This window comes from Ranitomeya variabilis, chromosome 1 (genome assembly GCF_051348905.1).
Source record: "Ranitomeya variabilis isolate aRanVar5 chromosome 1, aRanVar5.hap1, whole genome shotgun sequence".
In the NCBI taxonomy this organism is placed as follows: Eukaryota; Metazoa; Chordata; class Amphibia; order Anura; family Dendrobatidae; genus Ranitomeya; species Ranitomeya variabilis.
The window spans coordinates 143,537,585-143,562,652 of record NC_135232.1 but is presented as its reverse complement, the minus strand read 5'-3'; the positions used below and the strand labels follow the sequence as shown (position 1 = coordinate 143,562,652).

Below are 25,068 nucleotides of genomic sequence, written 5' to 3'. Positions count from 1 at the left end.
GAATGACATAGTCTCATGCATAATATATTGGGCACTAATGCACTTTACTATTTCTGAAGATTTATTTTTATTTTGAAGATTATTATATTTTTTCCATTACAAATCATCTTCTTATGGTGAAAATTCAGGACGTACAACCTGTAATGAAAATTGATGAAGCAAATATTGGACTTTAACCACAGAATACAATGCACAGGAACCCTTTGACCCTCATCTTTTTAGAGTAAAAGTTTGGATTTTAGGCATTTTTATTTATAATAACTTTAGCACCATTTGACATTACTTTTTTCAGTCCTTATCACATATTGGTATGATTTTCTTTATCCTGATTTTGTCAACTAATTTGGTCATTTGCAATTTTTCAAAATTATGCAAAATTTGTGTGCAATGGTTCTCCCATGCTCATGTGCAGTACAAAACTTATTACTTATTTGGGCAGTTTAAAACTAATGTAGGTAGGTTTAAATCCAATTGACGTGGTTGTGCAACATTTTATTCTAAAAAATTGCAAAAAATGAAAAATAGAAAAAAAAAACATCCTTAATTTTGCACCAAATATACCAAACATTATGTACCATTTTGCTAAATTATGTGCAAAGTCCACAAAGGAAAACAGAAAAACAAGACAAAAAAATGATTTAAATGCAATTGACGAATTGGGGCTTCTACGTATACTTGCTGTATGGATGCATAGCATGAAAAGGGAAGTCTACTATGTCTACTGAGTATATACTTTACATACAACACATGTAATATGTGGCTGGGTGACATCCACCAGGGACAGAATTAAACTGTGAATACTAAATAACAACTTTGCTAGAGCTGTCACTCAACATTTGTTTAATTGAAGACCAAGAACGCTCAGAAAAAGCTAATTAAGGCCAGTTTCACACGTCAGTGATTCTGGTACGTGAGGTGTCATTAAAATCAATGTGTCTCTGCACATGTTAGCGTGTTTTTGCGGACCGTGTGTCCGCGTGCAAAACAAGGAGACATGTCAGTGTTCGTGGGAGCGCACGGATCACACGGACCCATTAAAGTCAATGGGTCCGTGTAAAACACGTACCGCACACGGATGCTGTCCGTGTGCAGTCCGTGTGCCGTGCAGGAGACAGCGCTACAGTAAGCGCTGTCCCTCTAGCGTGGTGCTGAAGCCCCCATTCATTTCTTCTCTCCAGCGAACGCTGCTGGAGAGAAGAAATGAATGGCGGCTTCAGCACCCAAAGCAGGGGACAGCGCTTACTGTAGCGCTGTCGCCTGCACGGTCCATGTGGTACCCAGTCGGCACACGGGTGGCACACGGCTGCCGCACGTGTGCCACACTGATGTGCCACGTGAGCTCACGGACACACGGACATGGATAACTCCGGTACCGATTTTTCCGGTACCGGAATTATCTGGACGTGTGGGACAGGCCTAAGGCATTATTGGATTTCCTAGAAGAAGATAGCTCGGTGTTTTATATTTATAGATAGAATTTTATATTTAGCTAGAAATTCCCCATGATCTTGTCACCTACGGTTAAAATCGTTTATTAGGACTCTGATTCATTGGCCATGTAAGTAATCTATGACCACTTGATTGGAGGCCTGCATATCTTCATACTGCCCAACATGATGCACACAAAATTATGTACCAGCCCAGGCTAATCAAAAGAGGAGCTGGGAATGCCAAGTGGTAAGGAGATTCACAGGCCTCACATCCAGCTCTCACAGATTACTGTCCTTGATGATAGACCAAAGTCCTGTGTATCCTTTCTCCCATTTCTACCTACAGTAGATGTAATAAATCTGAAAAAATACATCAAGGGGAAGTCTATGGTCCTGATGCATCAAAGCTTTCACTTCAGAATTCTGGCATGAAAGCTTTAAAAACTCACAAAACTCAGTAGCAACTTAGATCTGTTTCTAAATTTTGCAACTCTTGGCTTCTTCATGGAAGGTGGGGCATGGCAATCAATGCTGGTTGACGAGCGGCAGTGTTTTTTATGCCACAAATTGTACTCCAGCAGGAGCTGAAGTAGGATTTGTGGTGAGGCATACAAGAAAGGGTACGCAGCTCGTCCGATGTACGCCTCATCATGAATCAGAAATGTTTGACTCCAGCATATCTCCTCATCAAGACTGATGTGAACAGCCCAGGTCTTGATGAATCGGGCCCTATGTATTTAGGTAGAATTCATTCATTAGAAGTTGTGGAAAGCCTAGTTATGGAATGATGTACAACCACTGGTTGAATATTCGTTTTTCTACTATATTGAAACCACATGTTCTTGCATTGTTCATTGCTGGAATAACTGCAAAGCTTGATCTGACCTAGTAATTCCTTTCTTGCTGATTGAAGTACATTAAACAACATGACCCAGCTGCCCAAGTGCTTTTCGCATGTTCTCACTTCAGAGGACTATTCTGTTCACCACTATGTTCTTGTAATTGGGTTAGTGAAAGTCCTTTTGTGTCATTTTGTCCTCATCTTTCCCACTTCTTTATGCCATAATTTTCTTTCTGTGCTCCATATATTGTGTCTTTTATAGACGGCCTTTCTTCTGCACCACGCCAGTCTATTGAATTTAAATTATGTCTTTGAAAGGCGAAATCAGACTCCGTTTTTATTGAGATGTCCAATCTCCTTTTTTTTTTCTCAATTTCAATTTTCAACTAAACTCAATAGGCAAATTGCAATAAAAATGTTACCCTGAGTTCTATATATAGAGGTGCACATGTACGACCATACAGCAGACTGCCATTGTGTGCTCAGTGGGACCACAATGCTATACAGATGTAGTAGGTCTGCAAACTAACAACGCACAGAAGGATCCCTACAGATCTTAGATAAGGGCTAAAGTTTCTGTACTGACATATATAAGTATAATAACCTTTTAAAGGGAAGCTATCATTAGAAAATAACCTTTGTTTAAATCAGACTTTCTGTAGATGTATTTTTATATTTGTGGCAATGTTTTTTTCATATCACAATCTGGATTAGAAATAAAAAATCAAAACGTTGCAATTTTCACACTGACTACTGGGGCTATTTTAAACTTTACTTTCCTGTTGTTTCTAGAAAGAACACAAACATTAGCCAACATGAACAGACTCTGACCCTCTCGTTGTATTAAAGCATCTAATGAGCGTGTGCACATGTAATTGTGAAGGGAAAAGGAGCAAAGCCACCTGTGATATCGCCTATTGTGAATGGTGGATCCTGTGTTATCAGTCATCTCTGTCATTGTAATCCTGCCTCTCATGATACGAAGCCTCATATAAAAATCCCCAGTGGCAATGTGAAAATTAAAGATGATTGTTGTTTTAATAAAAATTGTGATCTATAAAAATTGCCATTATTTTAATACATGTAATGCAAAAATTTGATTTACGCGTAAGGTCATTTTCTGATAAAAGCTTCGTTTTAACAGATTTTATAGTGACGGAGGACGGAGCAGTATTTATTTACAGATGTCTTATTCATAGCGGTGGTAACAATGAAACCTCTACAAATTTTTTCAGGCAAGATTACCAATATATGGACCAGATTTTTCTGTCAGACGCCTCCTTTGGCAGCATATCTCCCACGTAAATGAAGGTCAGGTCATGTATAGAGTGGGTCAGAAGCTGAGCCTGCCCCATACCCTGCAGATACTGGCTGTGATACTCTGCCGGTATCTGCCTCTAAGGCTGGGGTCACACTTGGCGTAAGACAATACGCCACATATTATACGTCCGTACTATGGCCGTAATACGGAGAAATGTTCCCAAAATATTGATCCGTAGTCAGGGTGTGTCAGCGTATTTTGCGCATGGCATCCTCCGTATGTAATCCGTATGGCATCCGTACTGCGAGATTTTCGCGCAGGCTTGCAAAACCGACATCTAATGGATTTATGTGCTCAAATGTTCATTAAAACATATATACAGTATATATATATATATATATATATATATATATATATATATATATATATATATGTCATTGAGACACATACAGGTCCTTCTCAAAAAATTAGCATATAGTGTTAAATTTCATTATTTACCATAATGTAATGATTACAATTAAACTTTCATATACTATAGATTCATTATCCACCAACTGAAATTTGTCAGGTCTTTTATTGTTTTAATACTGATGATTTTGGCATACAACTCCTGATAACCCAAAAAACCTGTCTCAATAAATTAGCATATTTCACCCGACCAATCAAATAAAAGTGTTTTTTAATACCAATCAAAAAAACTATCAAATAATAATGTTCAGTTATGCACTCAATACTTGGTCGGGAATCCTTTGGCAGAAATGACTGCTTCAATGCGGCGTGGCATGGAGGCAATCAGCCTGTGACACTGCTGAGATGTTATGGAGGCCCAGGATGCTTCAATAGCGGCCTTAAGCTCATCCAGAGTGTTGGGTCTTGCGTCTCTCAACTTTCTCTTCACAATATCCCACAGATTCTCTATGGGGTTCAGGTCAGGAGAGTTGGCAGGCCAATTGAGCACAGTAATACCATGGTCAGTAAACCATTTACCAGTGGTTTTGGCACTGTGAGCAGGTGCCAGGTCGTGCTGAAAAATGAAATCTTCATCTCCATAAAGCATTTCAGCCGATGGAAGCATGAAGTGCTCCAAAATCTCCTGATAGCTAGCTGCATTGACCCTGCCCTTGATGAAACACAGTGGACCAACACCAGCAGCTGACATGGCACCCCACACCATCACTGACTGTGGGTACTTGACACTGGACTTCAGGCATTTTGGCATTTCCTTCTCCCCAGTCTTCCTCCAGACTCTGGCACCTTGATTTCTGAATGACATGCAAAATTTGCTTTCATCAGAAAAAAGTACTTGGGACCACTTAGCAACAGTCCAGTGCTGCTTCTCTGTAGCCCAGGTCAGGCGCTTCTGCCGCTGTTTATGGTTCAAAAGTGGCTTTACCTGGGGAATGCGGCACCTGTAGCCCATTTCCTGCACACGCCTGTGCACGGTTGCTCTGGATGTTTCCACACCAGACTCAGTCCACTGCTTCCTCAGGTTCCGGTCACCTCTTCTCGTTGTACAGCGTTTTCTGCCACATTGTTTCCTTCCAACAGACTTACCATTGAGGTGCCTTGATACAGCACTCTGGGAACAGCCTATTTGTTGAGAAATTTCTTTCTGGGTCTTACCCTCTTGCTTGAGGGTGTCAATGATGGCCTTCTTGACATCTGTCAGGTCGCTAGTCTTACCCATGATGGGGGTTTTGAGTAATGAACCAGGCAGGGAGTTTTTAAAAGCCTCAGGTATCTTTTGCATGTGTTTAGAGTTAATTAGTTGATTCAGAAGATTAGGGTAATAGGTCATTTAGAGAACCTTTTCTTGATATGCTAATTTATTGAGACAGGTTTTTTGGGTTATCAGGAATTGTATGCCAAAATCATCAGTATTAAAACAATAAAAGACCTGACAAATTTCAGTTGGTGGATAATGAATCTATAGTATATGAAAGTTTAATTGTAATCATTACATTATGGTAAATAATGAAATTTAACACTATATGCTAATTTTTTGAGAAGGACCTGTATATATATAGTCTGTATTTAGATTTCATTCAGCGCGATATCTGTGAACAGCCGGTAATTCAATTGCCTGCTTTTCATTTCTCCTGCACAAACCCGACAGGATATGAGACATGATTACATACAGTAAACCATCTCATATCCCCTTTTTTTTTGCATATTCCACACTACTAATGTTAGTAGTGTGTATGTGCAAAATTTCAGCGCTGTAGCTGCTGAAATAAAGGGTTAAATGGCGGAAAAAATTGGCGTGGGCTCCCGCGCAATTTTCTCCGCCAGAGTGGTAAAGCCAGTGACTGAGGGCAGATATTAATAGCCTAGAGAGGGTCCATGGTTATTGGCCCCCCCGTGGCTACAAACATCTGCCCCCAGCCACCCCAGAAAAGGCACATCTGGAAGATGCGCCTATTCTGGCACTTGGCCACTCTCTTCCCACTCCCTGTAGCGGTGGGATATGGGGTAATGAAGGGTTAATGCCACCTTGCTATTGTAAGGTGACATTAAGCCAGATTAATAATGGACAGGCGTCAATTATGACACCTATCCATTATTAATCCAATTGTTTGAAAGGGTTAAAAAACACACACACACATGATTTAAAAGTATTTTAATGAAATAAACACAGCGGTTGTTGTAATAATTTATTGCTCTCTCAATCCATTTCCAGGCCCTCGCTTGGCAAAATAATATACGCACAAGATACATACCTTCTGATGTCAGATCACGTCCCACGAAGTAATCCATCTGAAGGGGTTAACTAATATTACAGGCACGAGCTGCGATAAACCACTCGCTCGTGCCTGTAATCCCCCGGGTGCTGAAAGGAAAGCTGGATCTGTACTTACATTGAGTCGCGGTGATGCGCCCCTGCTGGATGTTCTCATGAACTGCAGCCTGGGAAATTTTTCCCATGCTCCAGGTCAGATGAGGACATCCACCAGGGGGCGCATCACCGCGACTGAAGGAAATGTAGGTCAATGACCTACATTTCATTCATTCGCCGGGGAATTACAGGCACGAGCGAGTGCATTAGCAGGGCTCGTGCCTGTAAAATTATTAACCCCTTCAGATGGATTACATCGTGGGACGTGATCTGACATCAGAAGGTATGTATCTTGTGCGTTTATTATTTCGCCAAGCGAAGGCCTGGAAATGGATTGAGAGAACAATAAATTATTACAACAACCGCTGTGTTTATTTCATTAAAATACTTTTAAATCATGTGTGTGTGCTTTTTAACCCTTTCAAACAATTGGATTAATAATGGATAGGTGTCATAATTGACGCCTCTCCATTATTAATCTGGCTTAATGTCACCTTACAATAGCAAGGTGGCATTAACTCTTCATTACCCCATATCCCATCGCTACAGGGAGTGGGAAGAGAGTGGCCAAGTGCCAGAATAGGCGCATCTTCCAGATGTGCCTTTTCTGGGGTGGCTGGGGGCAGATGTTTTTAGCCACGGGGGGGCCAATAACCATGGACCCTCTCCTGGCTATTAATATCTGCCCTCAGTCACTGGCTTTACCACTCTGGCGGAGAAAATTGCGCGGGAGCCCATGCCAATTTTTTCCGCCATTTAACCCTTTATTTCAGCAGCTACAGCGCTGAAATTTTGCACATACACACTACTAACATTAGTAGTGTGGAATATGCAAAAAAAAAGGGGATATGAGATGGTTTACTGTATGTAAACTATGTCTCATATCCTGTCGGGTTTGTGCAGGAGAAATGAAAAGCCGGCAATTGAATTACCGACTTTTCACTAACACCGCTGCGTATTTCTCGCAAGTCACACTGCTGGTCCGTGTGGAATCCGTATTTTTCTCGCCCCCATAGACTTTCATTGGCGATTTTTTTGCGCAATACGCTGACAAACGCAGCATGCTGCGATTTTGTACGGCCGTAGAAAGCCTTATAATACTGAACCGTAATATACGGCTAATAGGAGCAGCCCCATTGAGAATAATTGTGCCGTATGTTATGCGAGTTTTACGGACGTAGTTTCTGCGCTCTTACGTACGTAAAACTCGCATGTGTGACCCCGGCCTCAGGGTTCACTCACACTGGCGTATGAAAAATCTGTCCCATTCTCATCCAGAAAAGTGGTACGAATATTTCTCACTGGTCATCCGTGTGCTGTCCATGTACAATCTTTTTTACTTAGCAGCTATTAATCATTTACAGGACCATTTACAGTTTCCTGTTTACAGAATTGTAATGTATCCATAAAAATTGGATGCCATCCTGATGATCCGTACGGCATCCGATTTCTTTTTTTGCGCACTGTAACGATTTTCAAGTGACATTGCAGCATGCTGTGATTTTTTTTTTCTCATGTCAAATACAGCTGTGAAAAATGACACAGATCTGCAAGGCCTCATTGACTAACATTGGTCACTTTTTTCCCGCATTGCACTCGTTTCCCGATTTATATGCTACCACAAGTGAACCCTTATATCCGCATTCAGAGCTATTAACCTGTTAAATGCAGCTGTCAATATGTGACAATCTTTTCCGCACGCCTGCATCAGGGTGCATTGTTCTAGATGCTCAGTGGTCCTCACGATGTGATCGTAGGAAGCCAGTGGGTTGCTATGTCAGCCAGGCGTCTACTGAAGACACTTGTGTCCGCCATCAGTGCTCTCCATTGAAACTCAGCCTGTCACCGGGCTTCAAAAGAGACCATGATTTTTAGGATAAACAGCAATACTGTTGCATATATTATATAGTATTGGTGATCAGATGATCTCAGGTTCAAGTCCCCTGGTGGGAATAACAAATACAATAAAAAAGTTTTAAAACATATTAAGAAAAATCAAATCACACCCTTATTTTCCAATTAAAAATAAGTGTTACAAAATTTTCAAAAAATCACACGTGGAATCGCCACAGCTATAGAACGCTGATCTATCAAAATATAAAATGAATTAGGCCGATTAGTAAACACCATAAATGTAAAAAAAAAAAAAAAGCACCAACTTTGAGGTTTTTTTATCGCTGCAATGCTGCAAAAAAAGAAATAGGAAGCAAATAAAATGTCATATATATTCCATAATAGTATCAATAAAAATATCTGCTCACCCTCCAAAAAAAAAACACCGCACACAAGTCCATGCACCAAAAGATAAAAATGTTACAGGTGTTGGAAAATGGTCACACAAACCCAAAAATGTTTGTTTTTTTTAATTTCCAATTTTTTTTCACCTCTAAATTACGGTAATTTAAAAAAAACCTGGACAAGTTTGGTATCTCCATAATCCTACCGACCTGGAGAATTTTTATGTCATGTCATTTTTACTGCACAATAAATGCCATAAAAGCAAAACAAAAAAGCAATGTCAGAATGTATTTTTTTTTTGCAATTTCACCATGGTTAATTTTTGTTTTCATATTTCTAGTACATTATATGGTAATGTGAATGGTATCATTCAAAACAGCAACTCACTGTGAAAAAAAACAAGCAAAAAGCCAGCCCTCATACCTCCATGTAGACTGAGAAATAGGAAAAGTTATGGATTTTGGAAGAAGAGGAGGAATAAATGAAAATGCAAAAGTACAAATTTGAATTAAATCAGGTTTTTATGTTTATTTTTTTCAAAATTGGGTATTTTTTGTTTTTCAGATCACAATTTGTAAAACAAAAAAAATTGCTAATTTTCACACTGGCCATTGGGGCTATTTTATACACATACTTTCTGTTTTTAGGACATGCACGTGTAAATTAGGAGCAATATTCTGACTCTGACCTCATCTCTTGTATTGAAGGTTTTTATAAGCATGTGCAAAAGTCTTTGTGATGGGAGATGGAGCAGGGACAGCTGTGACATCACCTATTGTGATTAGTGGATCCTGTGTTATCTGCTGTGTGTAGAAATGTTAGCCGTCACTGTCATCGTGCCTCTGATGATAAGGAGCCTGATGAAAACTGGTTGTGAAGGGAAAGGAAGTATGCGTCTAAAATAGTCCCAGTGGCCAGTGTGAAAAACTGGGAATATGGCGCCTGCGCAGTGGAGCGGGTCACTGTGTTCCATTGAAGATAGTGCCTATGTCTTAGGGCTGTCCCACACGTCCAGATAATTCCGGTACCGGAAAAAAACGGTACCGGAGTTATCCGTGCCCGTGAGCTCACGTAGGCCATACGTGCGGCACACGTGTGCCGCCCGTGTGCCGAGTGGGTACCACACGGAGCGTGTGGTACCCACGCGTGTGGTACACTGCATCGTGCTGAAGCCGTGATTCATATCTTCTGTGCAGCAGCGTTTGCTGCATAGAAGATATGAATAATAGTGTTTAAAATAAAGATCTATCTGTCCGCCGCCCTCCCACCCCCTGTGCGCCCCCCCACTGTTCTGAAAATACTCACCCGCTCCCTCGTTGGCTGTCGCTGCTTCCTGGTCTGGCCCCATCTTCTCCTGTATGCGGTCACGTGGGGCCGCTCATTTACAGTCATGAATAGGCGGCTCCACCCCTATGGGAGGTGGAGCCACATATTCATGACTCTAATCTGCGGCCCCACGTGACCGCATACAGTAGAAGGGGCGGCCAGACCAGGAAGCATCGACAGCCAACGAGGGAAGCGGGTGAGTATTTTCAGAACAGCGGGGGGGCGCACAGGGGGTGGGAGGGTGGCGGACAGATAGATCTTTATTTTAAACACTATTATTCATATCTTCTATGCAGCAAACGCTGCTGCAGGGAAGATATGAATCGCGGCTTCAGCACCATGTGGGGGGGACAGCGCTTACTGTAGCGCTGTCTCCTGCACGCCACACGGACTGCACACGGGGAAGGTCCGTGTGTGGTCCGTGTTTTACACGGACCCATTGACTTTAATGGGTCCGTGTAATACGTGCGCTCCCACGAACACTGACATGTCTCCGTGTTTGGCACACAGAGACACGGTCCGCAAAAAATCAATGACATCTGCACAGATGCATTGATTTTTATGGGTCTACGTGTGTCAGTGGCTCCGGTACGTGAGGAAACTGTCACCTCACGTACCGGAGCCACTGACGTGTGAAACCGGCCTTATGAGATTTGTGAGGTCTCGCGAGACTTCAGCACTATCTTCAATGGAGCATGGTAAACCGCTCCACTGCGCAGGCGCCAGATTTCTAGCCCCGCAGTGTAAATACATCATAACACACTGCGGGCGGGATCTGGGGCATCTGCTAAACGAAGGCGCCGGTGACGTCACGACAGAGAGAGGAGGCGGCGCCCGGAGGAGATAGAAGGATGATGGACGGCTGCGAGGTGGTTGAGTCAGGGGGAGAAAACATACCACCCTGACTCAATAGAGGTATGGCAGGAAATTTATAAAAGTAATTATTTCAGCATTAAAAGGGATAATAAACATAAGAGCCATCTTCACAGAATGCAGCCTTAGTGCTGCTGAAGGTGGCGCTTTTACTTTAATAGGCCCTGGGGGGGGTGACCGGTTTCCTTTAAAGCAGGAAATGGTATATAAGTGATTTCTTTTGATGGTGTGATCGTCTATTTATTAGTCTTTAATTGCACATGTTTTTTGCAGTATCTTACCTGTTTGATACCATACTCAAAGGCTTTTTGGGCGAGTTTCCCAGGGCCTTCAACAGTTTTTCCATCATCATTTGGCCCCCAGCTGGCACTGTAAATGTCCACATGCTGTGGATTAAACCCAATAGAACTTGCTTCAATGGCATCAGTCACGACGCCATCCAGCATCCGAATCCCTAGAATTAACAGCACGAGTTGTACATTACACAAAATGAACGTAGCAAGAAGTAGAAGAAATTGCAACACCAAGAAGGAAATGGATTATGGATGAATTATAGAAATTACAGTATGAATGGACATATTAATGATCTGCAAATTATGAAAAAAAAATTAAAACATTTTTCAGAACATCTCAATTTAATCAATATGGAATATGAGTACCTTGTGCAGAAATCGCCTGCTATCAATGAGGTTATTAATAGTTGTCTGAGGAATGTTCTGCCATGCTGAATGCAGAAAATAATCAAGATCTGCTACTGGCATCTCCATTTGCAATTGTCAACATATTATGTGCTAGATGCAAGCAATGTCCACTGTGTGTCTATGTGCGTCTGCGGATCACCCACAGAGACTGACATGTGGCATGGGTTTATGAGCCGCAGCATGTCATTTTTTCTTGCTGAGACACCAGTCTCCGCAACAGAAATTTCAACAATATTTGGAAGGGGTAAATCCGCATGGTTCAATGAACACATGTGGATTCACCTGATTGACTAGAATGCAGCTACTTTCTGATCGTGGGAATGCAGCCTAAGGCCGGGATCACACACAGCGAGATACGGCCGAGTCTCGCAAGTTAAATCCCTCCTCTGGCACCGGCACTCCAGAGTGGAGCATGCGACCGCACAGCAATACATGGAGCTGCACGCTCCGCTCCGGAGTGCCGGTGCCAGAGCTTCTTTTTAACCTTCGAGACTCGGCCGTATCTCGCTGTAGTGTGACTCCGGCCTTATGGTGTTACTCATATGGTCTCCAGACCAACTTCTGGCTATCATTGCGTCCAAGACAACAACAGGACTCATAGCGAAAAAGGATAGACTTCCATTCCAGCTGAACCTGTTTTCATGCTCTGCACCATGATAACATTTGAGAGTGGAGGCGTGAGGACAATGGGGAACTCCTGGTGCTGGATGACTGGCTTGTAGCCCAATGTCATGCGAATGCCTTCTGAGGATTTGTGTAGACACTGCTTGATGCCTTAGGCTTGGTAGGTGATGTCTAATTTCACTTGTAGTACAGAATAGATCGATACGTGCTATTCTTCAAATCTGATTAGACCGCATGGGCAATGCCATGAAAGGCCTTCACTGAGGGAATGACACACTAGTCCTACTCCTAGGATTATGGTGTGAAGTTGCATAATGAACGCTTGCCAGACTCCTTTAGTCTTCAATCCAGTTACACTAGCAATTTGATGTTACATTGAATTTGGAGTGGCCGTCTGACGTCCCAGCCAGGCTTGCAGACTGCGCCTGTGCGGGAAATGCGGCCACCCACCTTTGGAATCCCAGCCCCGCACTGTGTGTTATGCATTATGCACAGTGCGGGGCTGGGATTCCAAAGGTGGGTGGCCGCATTGCCCGCACAGGCGCAGTCTGCAAGCCTGGCTGGGACGTCAGACGGCCAAAGCTTACTGCACCTGCGCAGCACAGAAGTACACAGCGCAGGCGCCGGTTTTGAAGCGTAAACAGCGCTGAGGGGGTGGCGCCGAAAGCCCCACAAGATTAGAGTGACGGCAGAGTAGCGGTTCAAGCTGGGGAGTGAGGACCCGCCTCCCTGGCTAACGACAGGTATTTTGGCTAAGTTTCAAAACGCTTTATTTTGGGAATACTTGAACCAAAAACTAAAAGGGCCACCTTGTTAGAATGCAGCATTACTGCTGCACAAGGTGGCTCTTTTAGTTTATAACGGCTGGAGGGGGGTGACAGTGGCCCTTTAAGATACTAGCCACTGATTGCATTGGAGGTCTGTTCTTGAGAATGGAGAGGATTTTTATTCTAAAGTAAAATTGCAAAGTTGTTTGTTTTTTACAACTTCTTTGCAATTGTAGCCCTTTATCATGAGAATAACCCTTTAAGCATGGGATGTCAAACTAAATATACATAGTCCTCCATACAGTGCAATGGACCTCACATAGTCCTGCATACTGTATAATGGCCCCACATGATGCTGCCTACTGTATCATGGCCAAATATGATGTTGCATACTGTATAATGGCCACACAGTGCTCCATACTGTATAACGGCCACACATAGTGATCAATACTGTATAATGGCACTACATGATGCTGCATAATGTATAATGGCCCCACAGGATGATGCATAATGTATAATGGCCCCACATGATGATGCATACAATATCATTGCCCCACATGATGCTCAATACTGTATAATGTCCCCACATGATGCTGCATCCAATATAATGGCCCCACATAATGCTGCCTACAGTATAATGGCCCCACATGATGCTGCATACAGTATAATGGCCCACATGATGCTGCATACAGTATAATGGCCCCACATGATGCTGTATACTGTATAATGGCCCCACATGATGATGCATACAGTATAATGGCCCCACATGATGATACATACAGTATAATGGCCCCACATGATGATGATGCTGCATAAAGTATAATGGCCCCACATGATGATGCATAAAGTATAATGGTCCCGCATGATGATGCGTACAGTATAATGGTCCCACATGATGCTGCATACAGTATAATGGCCCCACATGAGGATACATACAGTAAAATGACCCCACATGATACTGCATACAGTATAATGGCCCCACATGATGATGCATACAGTATAATGGCCCCGCATGATGATGCATACAGTATAATGGCCTCACATGATGCTGCATACAGTATAATGGCCCCATATACTGCTTCATACTGTATAATGGCCTCACATAAAAAAAAACTACTCACCTCTGCCTGTTCCAACGCTGATTTGGTCTCTTCATGTATCAGTCCCCATCTCAGCAATAGGGCAGCCACAACTCTCCTCAGCCCATGCACCATCCCTGTTCTCAGCACATGCAGACTGATGGAACAGCGTGCAGCCTGATGGGAGAGTTAGGTGCAGAGGAGAGTGACTGTGGCGCCAGCGCTAGTGATGAAGGTCCGGGAATTTCGAGCGGGCTGAGGAGAGTGGTGGCGGCACTAGTTTTGAGCCCCTGATGTGCCTAAACATTGAAACCCCCCACAAGTGACACCGTTTTGGAAAGTAGACCCCCTAAGGAACTTATCTAGATGTGTGGTGAGCACTTTGACCCATTAAGTGATTCACAGAAGTTTATAATGCAGAGCCGAAAAATAAAAAATCATATTTTTTCACAAAAATGATCTTTTCGCCCCCATTTTTTTATTTTCCCAAGGGTAAGAGAAAAACTGGACCCCAAAAGTTGTTGTACAATTTGTCCTGAGTACGGTGATACCCCATATGTGGGGATAAACCACTGTTTGGGCGCATGGGAGAGCTCGAAAGGGAAGGAGCGCTGTTTGACTTTTCAATGCAAAATTGACTGGAATTGAGATGGGACGCCATGTTGCGTTTGGAGAGCCCCTGATGTGCCTAAACATTGAAACCCCCCACAAGTGACAACATTTTGGAAATTAGACCCCCTAAGGAACTTATCTAGATGTGTGGTGAGCACTTTGACCCATTAAGTGATTCACAGAAGTTTATAATGCAGAGCAGTAAAAATAAAAAATCATATTTTTTCACAAAAATGATCTTTTTGCCCCCAATTTTTTATTTTCCCAAGGGTAAGACAAGAATTTGGACCCCAAAAGTTGTTGTACAATTTGTCCTGAGTATGCTGATACCCCATATGTGGAGGTAAACCACTGTTTGGGCGCATGGGAGAGCTCGGAAGGGAAGGAGCGCCATTTGACTTTTCAATGCAAAATTGACAGGAATTGAGATGGGACGCCATGTTGCGTTTGGAGAGCCACTGATGTGCCTAAATATTGAAACCCCCCACAAGTGACACCATTTTGGAAAGTAGACCCCTTAAGGAACTCATCTAGATGTGTTGTGAGAGCTTTGAACCCCCAAGTGTTTCACTACAGTTCATAACGCAGAGCCATGAAAATAAAAATTATTTTTTTTCCATAAAAATTATTTTTTAGCCCCCAGTTTTGTATTTTTCCAAGGGTAACAGTTGAAATTAGACCCCAAAAGTTGTTTTCAAATTTGTCCTGAGTACGCTGATACCCCATATATGGGGGGAACCCCTGTTTGGGCGCACGGGAGAGCTCGGAAGGGAAGGAGCACCGTTTTACTTTTTCAACGCAGAATTGGCTGGAATTGAGATTGGACCCCATGTCGCGTTTGGAGAGCCCCTGATGTGCCTAAACAGTGGAAACCCCCAATTATAACTGAAACCCTAATCCAAACACATCCCTAACCCTAATCCCAACAGTAACCCTGGTCTGCAGGCGTCACATTGTGTTTGCAGAGCCCCTAATGTACCTAAACAGTAGAAACCCCCCACAAGTGACCCCATATTGGAAACTAGACCCCCCCAAGGAACTTATCTAGATGTGTTGTGAGAACTTTAAACCCCCAAGTGTTTCACTACAGTTTATAACGCAGAGCCGTGAAAATAAAAAAATCTTTTTTTTTCCACAAAAATTATTTTCTAGCCCCCAGTTTTGTATTTTCCCAAATGGTAACAGGAGAAATTGGACCACAAAAGTTGTTGTCCAATGTGTCCTGAGTAATCTGATACCCCATATGTTGGGGTAAACCCCTGTTTGGGCGCACGGGAGAGCTCGGAAGGGAAGGAGCACCGTTTTACTTTTTCAACGCAGAATTGGCTGGAATTGAGATCGGACGCCATGTCGCGTTTGGAGAGCCCCTGATGTGCCTAAACAGTGGAAACCCCCAATTATAACTGAAACCCTAATCCAAACACATCCCTAACCCTAATCCCAACAGTAACCCTAACCACACCCCTAACCCTGACACACCCCTAACCCAAATCCCAACCCTATTCCCAACCGTAAATGTAGATCGGCGATCTGACATGCACAGCTCCAGGCTTCCCTGCGCCTGCGGAGGAGGAGGTAAGAGATGCTCGGAGCAACGCGATCACATCGCATTGCTCCGGGGGTCTCAGGAAAGCAGGCAGGGAGCCCCCTCCCTGCGCGATGCTTCCCTATACCGCCGGAACACTGCGATCATGTTTGATCGCAGTGTGACGGGGGTTAATGTGTCGGGGGCAGTCCGTGACCGCTCCTGGCACATAGTGCCGGATGTCAGCTGCGATAGTCAGCTGACACCCAGCCACGAATGGCTGTGCTCCCCCCGTGAGCGCGGCCGATCGCTATGACGTACTATCTTGTCGAGGGTCAGATAGGCCCAGGTCACCTCGATGGGATAGTACGTCTAAGGTCAGAGAGGGGTTAAATCAGGAGCCTCATATAATGCTCCATACAGTTCATGATGGGCCCTATAAGATGCTCCATACAAAATATGCCCCATATAATACTCTATAAAGTTCATGATGGGCCCCATAAGCTGCTCCATACAAAAATATGCCTCATACAATGCTGCACAAAGGTTAATAATGGCCCCATAAGATGCTCCATATTAAAATATGCCCAATATAATGCTGCACAAAAGTCAATGATGGCCCCATAAGATGCTCCATAGCATAATATGCCCCATATGCTGCTCCATAAAGGTTGATGGCCCCATAAGATGCTCCATAGAATAATCTGTCCCATATGCTTCTGCTGCTGCGATTAAAAAAAAAAGAAAATAAAATGACATACTCACCTCCCATCGCTGTGCGCTGAGTGCCCGTGTTCTGAGCTGGCAGGGACACCGGCGCGCTATGGCGGCCAGGTGCCCATGGCCTGAGCAGGCGGGGACACCGGCACGCTATGGGGGCCAGGTGCCGGAGTTGCCGCTGGCTCAGGCCCCCGGCACTTGCGATATTCACCTGTCCCTGTTCAGGCAGAGGGCGTGCACTAAACATGTCATTGCGCCCTCTGACCTGAACGTCACAGCCACAGGATGCGGAAGACACAGCATGGCAGTGGAACGGGGACAGGTGAATATCGCATGGCTCACCTCCCCCGTCATACTCACCCCCACCTGACAAATCTCTGCAAGTCCCTGCTTCTCCGATGGTCTCCGGCACGTGCCGGCAGCTTGCTCCTGTCCTCAGCGGTCCCATGGTACCTCTCATTAAAGTAAAGAATATGTGCTCCACGCCTATGGGAGTGGAGTTGTGTCCATATTCATTACTTTAATGAGCAGTACCACGTGACCGCTGAACACAGGAAGAGCTGCAGGTGCCAGAGACCATCTGAGAAGCAGGGACATGCAGAGATGCATCAGGTGGTGTTGAGTATGACGCTCCCCCTCCCCCCTCTCCCCTGGGATAATGACTCTGGTATAAGCCGAGAGGGGCACTTTCAGTCTAAAAAAAATGATTTGAAAATCTCATCTTATACTCAAGTATCAGAATCAGAACTTTCCTTCGCTCCCTATATCCAGTCACTTGCATGCATATGTCATCTGCATCTCAAAACATCTCTCAGAATCAGACCTCTTCTTGCCTGAGACTACAAAAACTGTTATTGTCGCTCTTACTCACTCTATTATTTAGTAATAGGGAGACTACTAATCAGTCTCCCTATTACTAAAATCTCCCTTATCCAGTCTATCCCAAATGTAGCATCCAAGCTCATATTTTTTTTCAGCCTCTACATTAGTGACTGCACTTTGTGTCAGTCATTGCACTGGTTGCCAAGCCGCTACAGGGCCCAATATAAACTTACCCACATAGCTTTCCACAGTGCTGCAATACCCTAAATCTCCTCTCTCGTTCTACCACCCTACCCATACTCTCCATTCTGCTAATGTTCCAAGACCAACACCCATCCATAATATAAACGTGCCAGTCATGTTTTCCTGTGCTGCACTATGTCTCTGAAAATGCACTACACTGGACAATCTGGTTAATCCCCAGTGTACAAAATTTTAAGCATGCCCTATAAAAACAGCTTTTAGGCAAGCCTATCACACTACTTTGCTAATTTAATTTCTCTCATTTTCTTCCTGTCTACATTTCTCCTCAAAACATGGTCCCTTTCCTCAGTTTTCCATACACTCCATGCATTCAGTAGCACTTCATTTCGGTGGAAAAAATGATACTGGTTGGTGACTGGTTCATCGAACTTTACATGAATATCCTTATTTATTATATTAAATATTATATTAATAACTATTTATTATATTAAAATATTCATAAATTTAATGGTGAATGTAACTATTGCTTTGCACATGTGTGAGATCTAAATGGTGGAACAGGCAGATACAAAGTGCAACCTTTTATTGTAATATCATAAATTTATATGGATATTCTAACAATTAATTAGATGTTATATTTTTGAGGTCAGTATGTGTATATGGAGCAGTTATCAGGAGTGTATACGTCCTCCTGGGAGATCTGGGGTTAGAAAATCATTACGCATTGTAAATCACAGGTCTTCCAATTAGTCTGTGTATTTCATGTCCCATATTAAATTAATTTAGTTTATTTTAGTGCTGAAGAGGTTAAAGACACTTTCCATGCTGCTTAGAAGAATGTACAGTCATGGACAAAAATTTTGAGAATGAGACAAATATTAATTTTTCCAAAGTCTACTGCCTCATTTTTTCTAATGGCAATTTGCATATACTCCTGAATGTCAGAGTGATCAGCTTAACAGCAATTACTGTACTTGCAAAGTCAATATTTGCCCAGAAAATGAACTTTAACCCCCAAAACACATTTCAACATCATTGCAGTCCTGCCTTAAAAGTAGCAGCTAACATCGTTTTAGTGATTGATCCATTAACACAGGTGTGGGTGTTGATGAGGACAGGGCTGGCGATCAATCAGTCATGATTAAGTAAGAATGAAATCACTGGACACTTTAAAAGGAGGCTGGTGCTTGGTATCATTGTTTCTCTTCAGTTAACCATGGTTATCTCTAAAGAAACACGTGCAGCCATCATTGCACTGCACAAAAATGGCCTAACAGGGAAGAGTATCGCAGCTACACAGATTGCACCTCAGTCAACAATCTATCGCATCATTAAGAACTTCAAGGAGAGAGCTTCCATTGTTGTCAAAAAGGCTCCAGGGCGCCCAAGAAAGACCAGCAAGCGCCAGGACCGTATCTTAAAACTGTTTCAGCTTCGGGATCGGACTACCAGCAGTGCCGAGCTTGCTCAGGAATGGCAGCAGGCTGATGTGAGTGCTTCTGCATGCACTGTGAGGCGGAGACACTTTGAGCAAGGCCTGGTTTCAAGGAGGGCAGCAAAGAAGCCACTTCTCTCCAGAAAAAACATCAGGGACCGACTGATATTCTGCAAAAGGTACAGGGAGTGGACTGCTGAGGACTGGGGCAAAGTCATTTTCTCTGATTGTTGGCCTAATGCATATTGATCTATATGTATCGCAACAACTATTGTTTGTTTAATATGATGTGATTTTTATGTCTGCATGCATATTGTTCATCTGTTAACAAAGTTTAAAAAAAAAAAAAAAAAAGGAGTCCTCATGTACAGACAGGATGCTCCTCCTCCTCCTTCCCTGTGAGCACATTTCTTGTGTGGAATTGAAACTGAAAGTAACAGCATATCTCTCTCAGAAACCAGATTGATCCTGTTCTCATGTTGTATGCTGAATGTTCTTAGTTCTTAATAAATGAACATTCTCTGTTGCTCGTTGTGGACATCACGCTGATTAACCCGCTGCTAACAGGTTATGGGCCCAGAAGTCAAGGCAATCCTAAACCTGCAGAGCACAGAGATAGAAAGACAACAGCAAACTGAGAAGAAGTAAAATGGCCGCCAGCAGCAACTCAACAAAGTTTACAGTGCCAAGCCTGAATAACCAGAACTACCAATCCTGGAAATTCAAGGTGAAGATGCTGCTGATAAGAGAAGGTACGTGGAAATACACTCAGGACCCTAAGCCTGACCCAGTACCACAGGAATGGCTAGAAATGGATCAGAAAGCACAGAGCACCATATCACTCAGTATAGAGGATGATCAGATTGTGCATGTGTGCAAGTGTGAATCTGCAAAGGAAATGTGGGAGCAGCTGCAGAAAGTACATGAGAGAATACATTTAAGTAATAAACTCTATATAATGAGAAAGCTGTACCAGTCTAAGCTGCACAATGACCAGGACATGCAGGACTACATTAGAAATACTCTAGAGACTGTAGAGCGCCTGCGGGGCATTGGGGAAGATATGAAGGACTTCCATGTAGCAGCACTATTACTTAGTGGTCTCCCAGAAAGCTATGATACGCTTGTGACAGCATTAGATGCACGCCCAGATGATGAGCTGACATTGGAGTACGTCAGAGGAAAGCTTGTAGATGAATATAAGAGAAAAGCTGAAAATGTGAGCAGCAAAACATGTAACAAGGAAACTGCTTTACAAACACAGGGTGTGCCCACCAGCAGAAACCACCCTAAAGAGACACGTGAATGTTTTGTATGCAAGAAGCCAGGTCATTTAAAAGCTGAATGCAGAGTCTGGAAAGCTAAAATGAATCAGCTGAAAAAGCAAAACAGTCAACAGAGAGTTAAGAGTGCTGTATCTGAAAGCAATGATTCAGTGAATACTGAAGCTGCATTCACATCAGTCAATGCATTTAAATCAAAGCATGCATGGTGTATAGATTCTGGTGCAACCAGTCACATGACCAATGACAGAGACTTCTTTACTAAACTTAACCAAAGTAAGTCAGAGAAAGTGATAATGGCGAACGGTCAGTGCATGAACTCAGAAGGCATAGGAGACGGTTATATTGATTGTAACATCTCTGCAACACAAAGTAGAAGGATCCATGTAAAAGATGTACTATATGTGCCTAGTCTTGAAAGTAATCTATTATCTGTGAAAAAGCTCACAAAACAGGGTAATGAAGTTACATTTAAGGAAGATAGCTGCATCATCTCAAAAGAGGGTCACACATTAGCAAAAGGAAAAATCACAGATGAACTGTATCAGTTGAAATGTAAAGAGTGTGTATGCATAGCCAAGCAAGAACTGCACAAGAACTGTATTCATGTATGGCACAGGCGGCTTGCGCATAGAGACCCAGAAGCAATAAGAAAGTTATTTCAAGAACAATTAGCTGACAATATTACAATTGATTCATGTAATCAGACAATGAAGTGTTCCAGCTGTATTAAAGGGAAAATGTCCAGAAAGGCCTTTCCTAAGAAAAGTACTACAAGAACAGACCAACCACTAGATTTAGTACACACAAATATCTGTGGTCCAATGCGTACTCAGACCCCTGGAAAGAAGAGATATTTTCTTACATTTATTGATGACAATTCAAGATATACAGTTGTCTATTTACTTCACAGCAAAAATGAAGTTCCAAAGAAACTTGGAATATATCTAGCTGAAGTACATAACAAGTTTGGAAGAATGCCAAAAACTTTACGTGCAGATAATGGAACTGAGTATACAAGTAATGAAACACAGAGCATTTTAAAGAAAAATGGAATCATATTTCAAACTACTGTACCATACAACCCTGAGCAAAATGGTGTAGCAGAAAGAAGAAACCGGACACTCTGTGAAAGCACAAGGAGTATGTTATTTGATGCAAATTTGCCTACAGTATATTGGGGCGAAGCTATTATGACGGCTTGCTACCTTCAGAACAGACTACCAAGTAAAGCGACAGAGAAAACTCCATTTGAGCAATGGAATGGTACAAAACCAAAACTACAACACATAAGGATTTTCGGAAGTAAAGCATTTGCACATGTTCCAAAGAAAAACAAACTAAGTGGGAATCTCACACCAAGGAAGGCATCCTGGTAGGCTACAGTGAAACCCAGAAAGGTTATAGAATTCTACACCCAGAGACAAACAAGGTCACAATAAGTAAAGATGTAGTGTTTGATGAAAACTTCGTGTCCCCCAAGTTTCATGACATTATGCCAGTAGTCCAGATGAAGCAACAACAACAATCTCAATCACAATTACAAGACAATGAAGAAAAGAATGTAGAAGTCTGGCTGGACTCTTCAACCACTGAAGGAACAACAAAAGGCCTAAGTGAACCTGAAATTAGACGCTCGTCAAGATCAAACAAAGGAATACCAGCTAAACGTTTATCCTACGTTGTGAAGACACTGCCTGAGTCAGAGCCACAGTCATGGGATGAAATGCAGAAACTACCCGCCCATGAAAGAACAAAGTGGATCAATGCCGCGAATGAAGAAATGAACTCGCTTCATCAACTTCAAACTTGGAAACTCACTGAGTTACCACTGTTGTGATTTTGCTTTTTGCTTCCTCTAGTGGTCATTAGTGATTTGACTCTGGAGCGTCTGTCTTTTCCTATATCCTCACCTGGGCCGTTAGTTCAGGGGCGTTGCTATATAAGCTCCCTGGACCTTCAGTTCAATGCCTGGCATCGTTGAAATCAGAGCTAATCTGTTGTGCTCTTGTCCTCTGATCCTGGTTCCTGTTTTTCAAGCTAAGTCTGCTTCTTTGCTTTTTGCTTTTGTTTTGTTTGGTATTTTTGTCCAGCTTGTTCCTATCTGTATCCTGACCTTTGCTGGAAGCTCTAGGGGGCTGGTGTTCTCCCCCCGGACCGTTAGACGGTTCGGGGGTTCTTGAATCTCCAGCGTGGATTTTTATAGGGTTTTTGTTGACCAGATAAGTTATCTTGCTATATTCTGCTATTAGTAAGCTGGCCTCTCTTTGCTGAACCTGATTCATTTCTGTGTTTGTCATTTCCTCTTACCTCACCGTTATTATTTGTGGGGGGCTTGTATCTTGCTTTGGGGTCCCTTTCTCTGGAGGCAAGAGAGGTCTTTGTTTTCTTCTCCTAGGGGTAGTTAGATTCTCCGGCTGGCGCGAGTCATCTAGCGATCACCGTAGGCATGATCCCCGGCTACTTCTAGTGTTGGCGTTAGGAGTAGCTATTTGGTCAACCCAGTTACTACAGCCCTATGAGCTGGATTTTTGTATCTTGCAGACTTACACGTTCCTCTGAGACCCTGTCCACTGGGGTCATAACAGTATGCCAGGACAGTATTAAATGTTTAATGCATTGCAGAAGTGGGATTATAAGAAAGAAAATTTTGAGTTTTTTTTTTCCCTCTCTCATTTTTTTTTTTCTTTTCCCCTTTACCTCAGAGTGGCTTAAGCTTGCTGCAGACATGAATGTCCAGACCTTGATTACAAGTGTGGACCAGCTTGCCGCTCGTGTGCAGAGTATACAAGATTATGTTACCAGAAATCCTAGGTCTGAACCCAAGATTCCGATTCCTGAACTGTTTTCAGGAGACCGATTTAAGTTTAGGAATTTCAGGAATAATTGTAAATTATTTTTGTCCCTGAAACCTTGTTCGTCTGGAGACTCTGCTCAACAAGTAAAAATTGTTATTTCATTCTTACGGGGTGACCCTCAGGATTGGGCTTTTTCGTTGGCGCCAGGAGATCCGGCATTGGCTGATATTGATGCGTTTTTTCTGGCGCTCGGTTTACTTTATGAGGAACCCAATCTTGAGATTCAGGCAGAGAAAGCCTTGCTGGCTATGTCTCAGGGCCAGGACGAGGCTGAGGTGTATTGCCAAAAATTTCGGAAATGGTCCGTGCTGACACATTGGAACGAGTGTGTACTGGCCGCTAATTTTAGAAATGGCCTTTCTGAGGCCATTAAGAATGTTATGGTGGGTTTTCCCATTCCCACAGGTCTGAATGATACCATGTCCCTGGCTATTCAAATTGACCGGCGGTTGCGGGAGCGCAAAACCGCAAATTCCCTCATGTTGTTGTCTGAACAGACACCTGATGTGATGCAATGTGATAGAAAAACCGCAAATTCCCTCATGGTGTTGTCTGAACGGACACCTGATTTGATGCAATGTGATAGAATCCTGACTAGAAATGAGAGGAAAATTCATAGACGCCGGAATGGCTTGTGCTACTACTGTGGTGATTCTACACATGTTATCTCAGCATGCTCTAAACGTATATCTAAGGTTGTTAGTCCTGTCACCGTTGGTAATTTGCATCCTAAGTTTATTCTGTCTGTAACTTTGATTTGCTCACTGTCATCTTATCCTGTCATGGCGTTTGTAGATTCAGGTGCTGCCCTGAGTCTTATGGATCTCTCATTTGCTAAGCGCTGTGGTTTTATTCTTGAACCATTAGAAAATCCTATCCCTCTTAGGGGTATTGATGCTACGCCATTGGCAGAAAATAAGCCGCAGTATTGGACACAGGTTACCATGTGCATGACTCCTGAACACCGCGAGGTGATACGTTTTCTCGTTCTACATAAAATGCATGATTTGGTTGTTTTGGGGCTGCCATGGTTACAGACCCATAATCCAGTCCTTGACTGGAAGGCTATGTCAGTGTCTAGTTGGGGCTGTCGTGGTATTCATGAGGATTCCCTGCCTGTGTCTATTGCTTCTTCTACGCCTTCGGAAGTTCCGGAGTACTTGTCTGATTATCAGGATGTCTTTAGCGAGTCCAGGTCCAGTGCATTGCCTCCTCATAGGGAATGTGACTGTGCAATAGATTTGATTCCAGGCAGTAAATTTCCTAAGGGAAGACTGTTTAATCTGTCGATACCTGAACATACCGCTATGCGTTCATATATCAAGGAGTCTCTGGAGAAAGGACACATCCGTCCGTCTTCTTCCCCTCTTGGTGCGGGATTCTTTTTTGTGGCTAAAAAGGACGGATCTTTGAGGCCTTGTATTGACTATCGGCTTTTAAATAAGATCACTGTCAAATTTCAGTATCCTTTGCCGCTGTTGTCTGACTTGTTTGCCCGGATTAAAGGTGCCAAGTGGTTTACCAAGATAGACCTTCGTGGTGCGTACAACCTTGTGCGCATTAAGCAAGGGGATGAATGGAAAACCGCATTCAATACGCCCGAAGGTCATTTTGAGTACTTGGTGATGCCTTT

General features: G+C 43.0%; 1 protein-coding gene across 2 annotated transcripts in view; it reads right to left on the bottom strand.

Moving 5' to 3' along the window:
- Positions 1–25,068, bottom strand: part of PCSK1 (proprotein convertase subtilisin/kexin type 1) — a 122,742-nt gene that overhangs the window by 12,983 nt on the left and 84,691 nt on the right. For both annotated transcript variants that reach the window (XM_077289473.1, XM_077289464.1), the window contains one exon: positions 11,087–11,259. In XM_077289473.1, the coding sequence (XP_077145588.1) occupies positions 11,087–11,259 (173 nt within the window). The remainder of the gene's footprint in view (positions 1–11,086; positions 11,260–25,068) is intronic.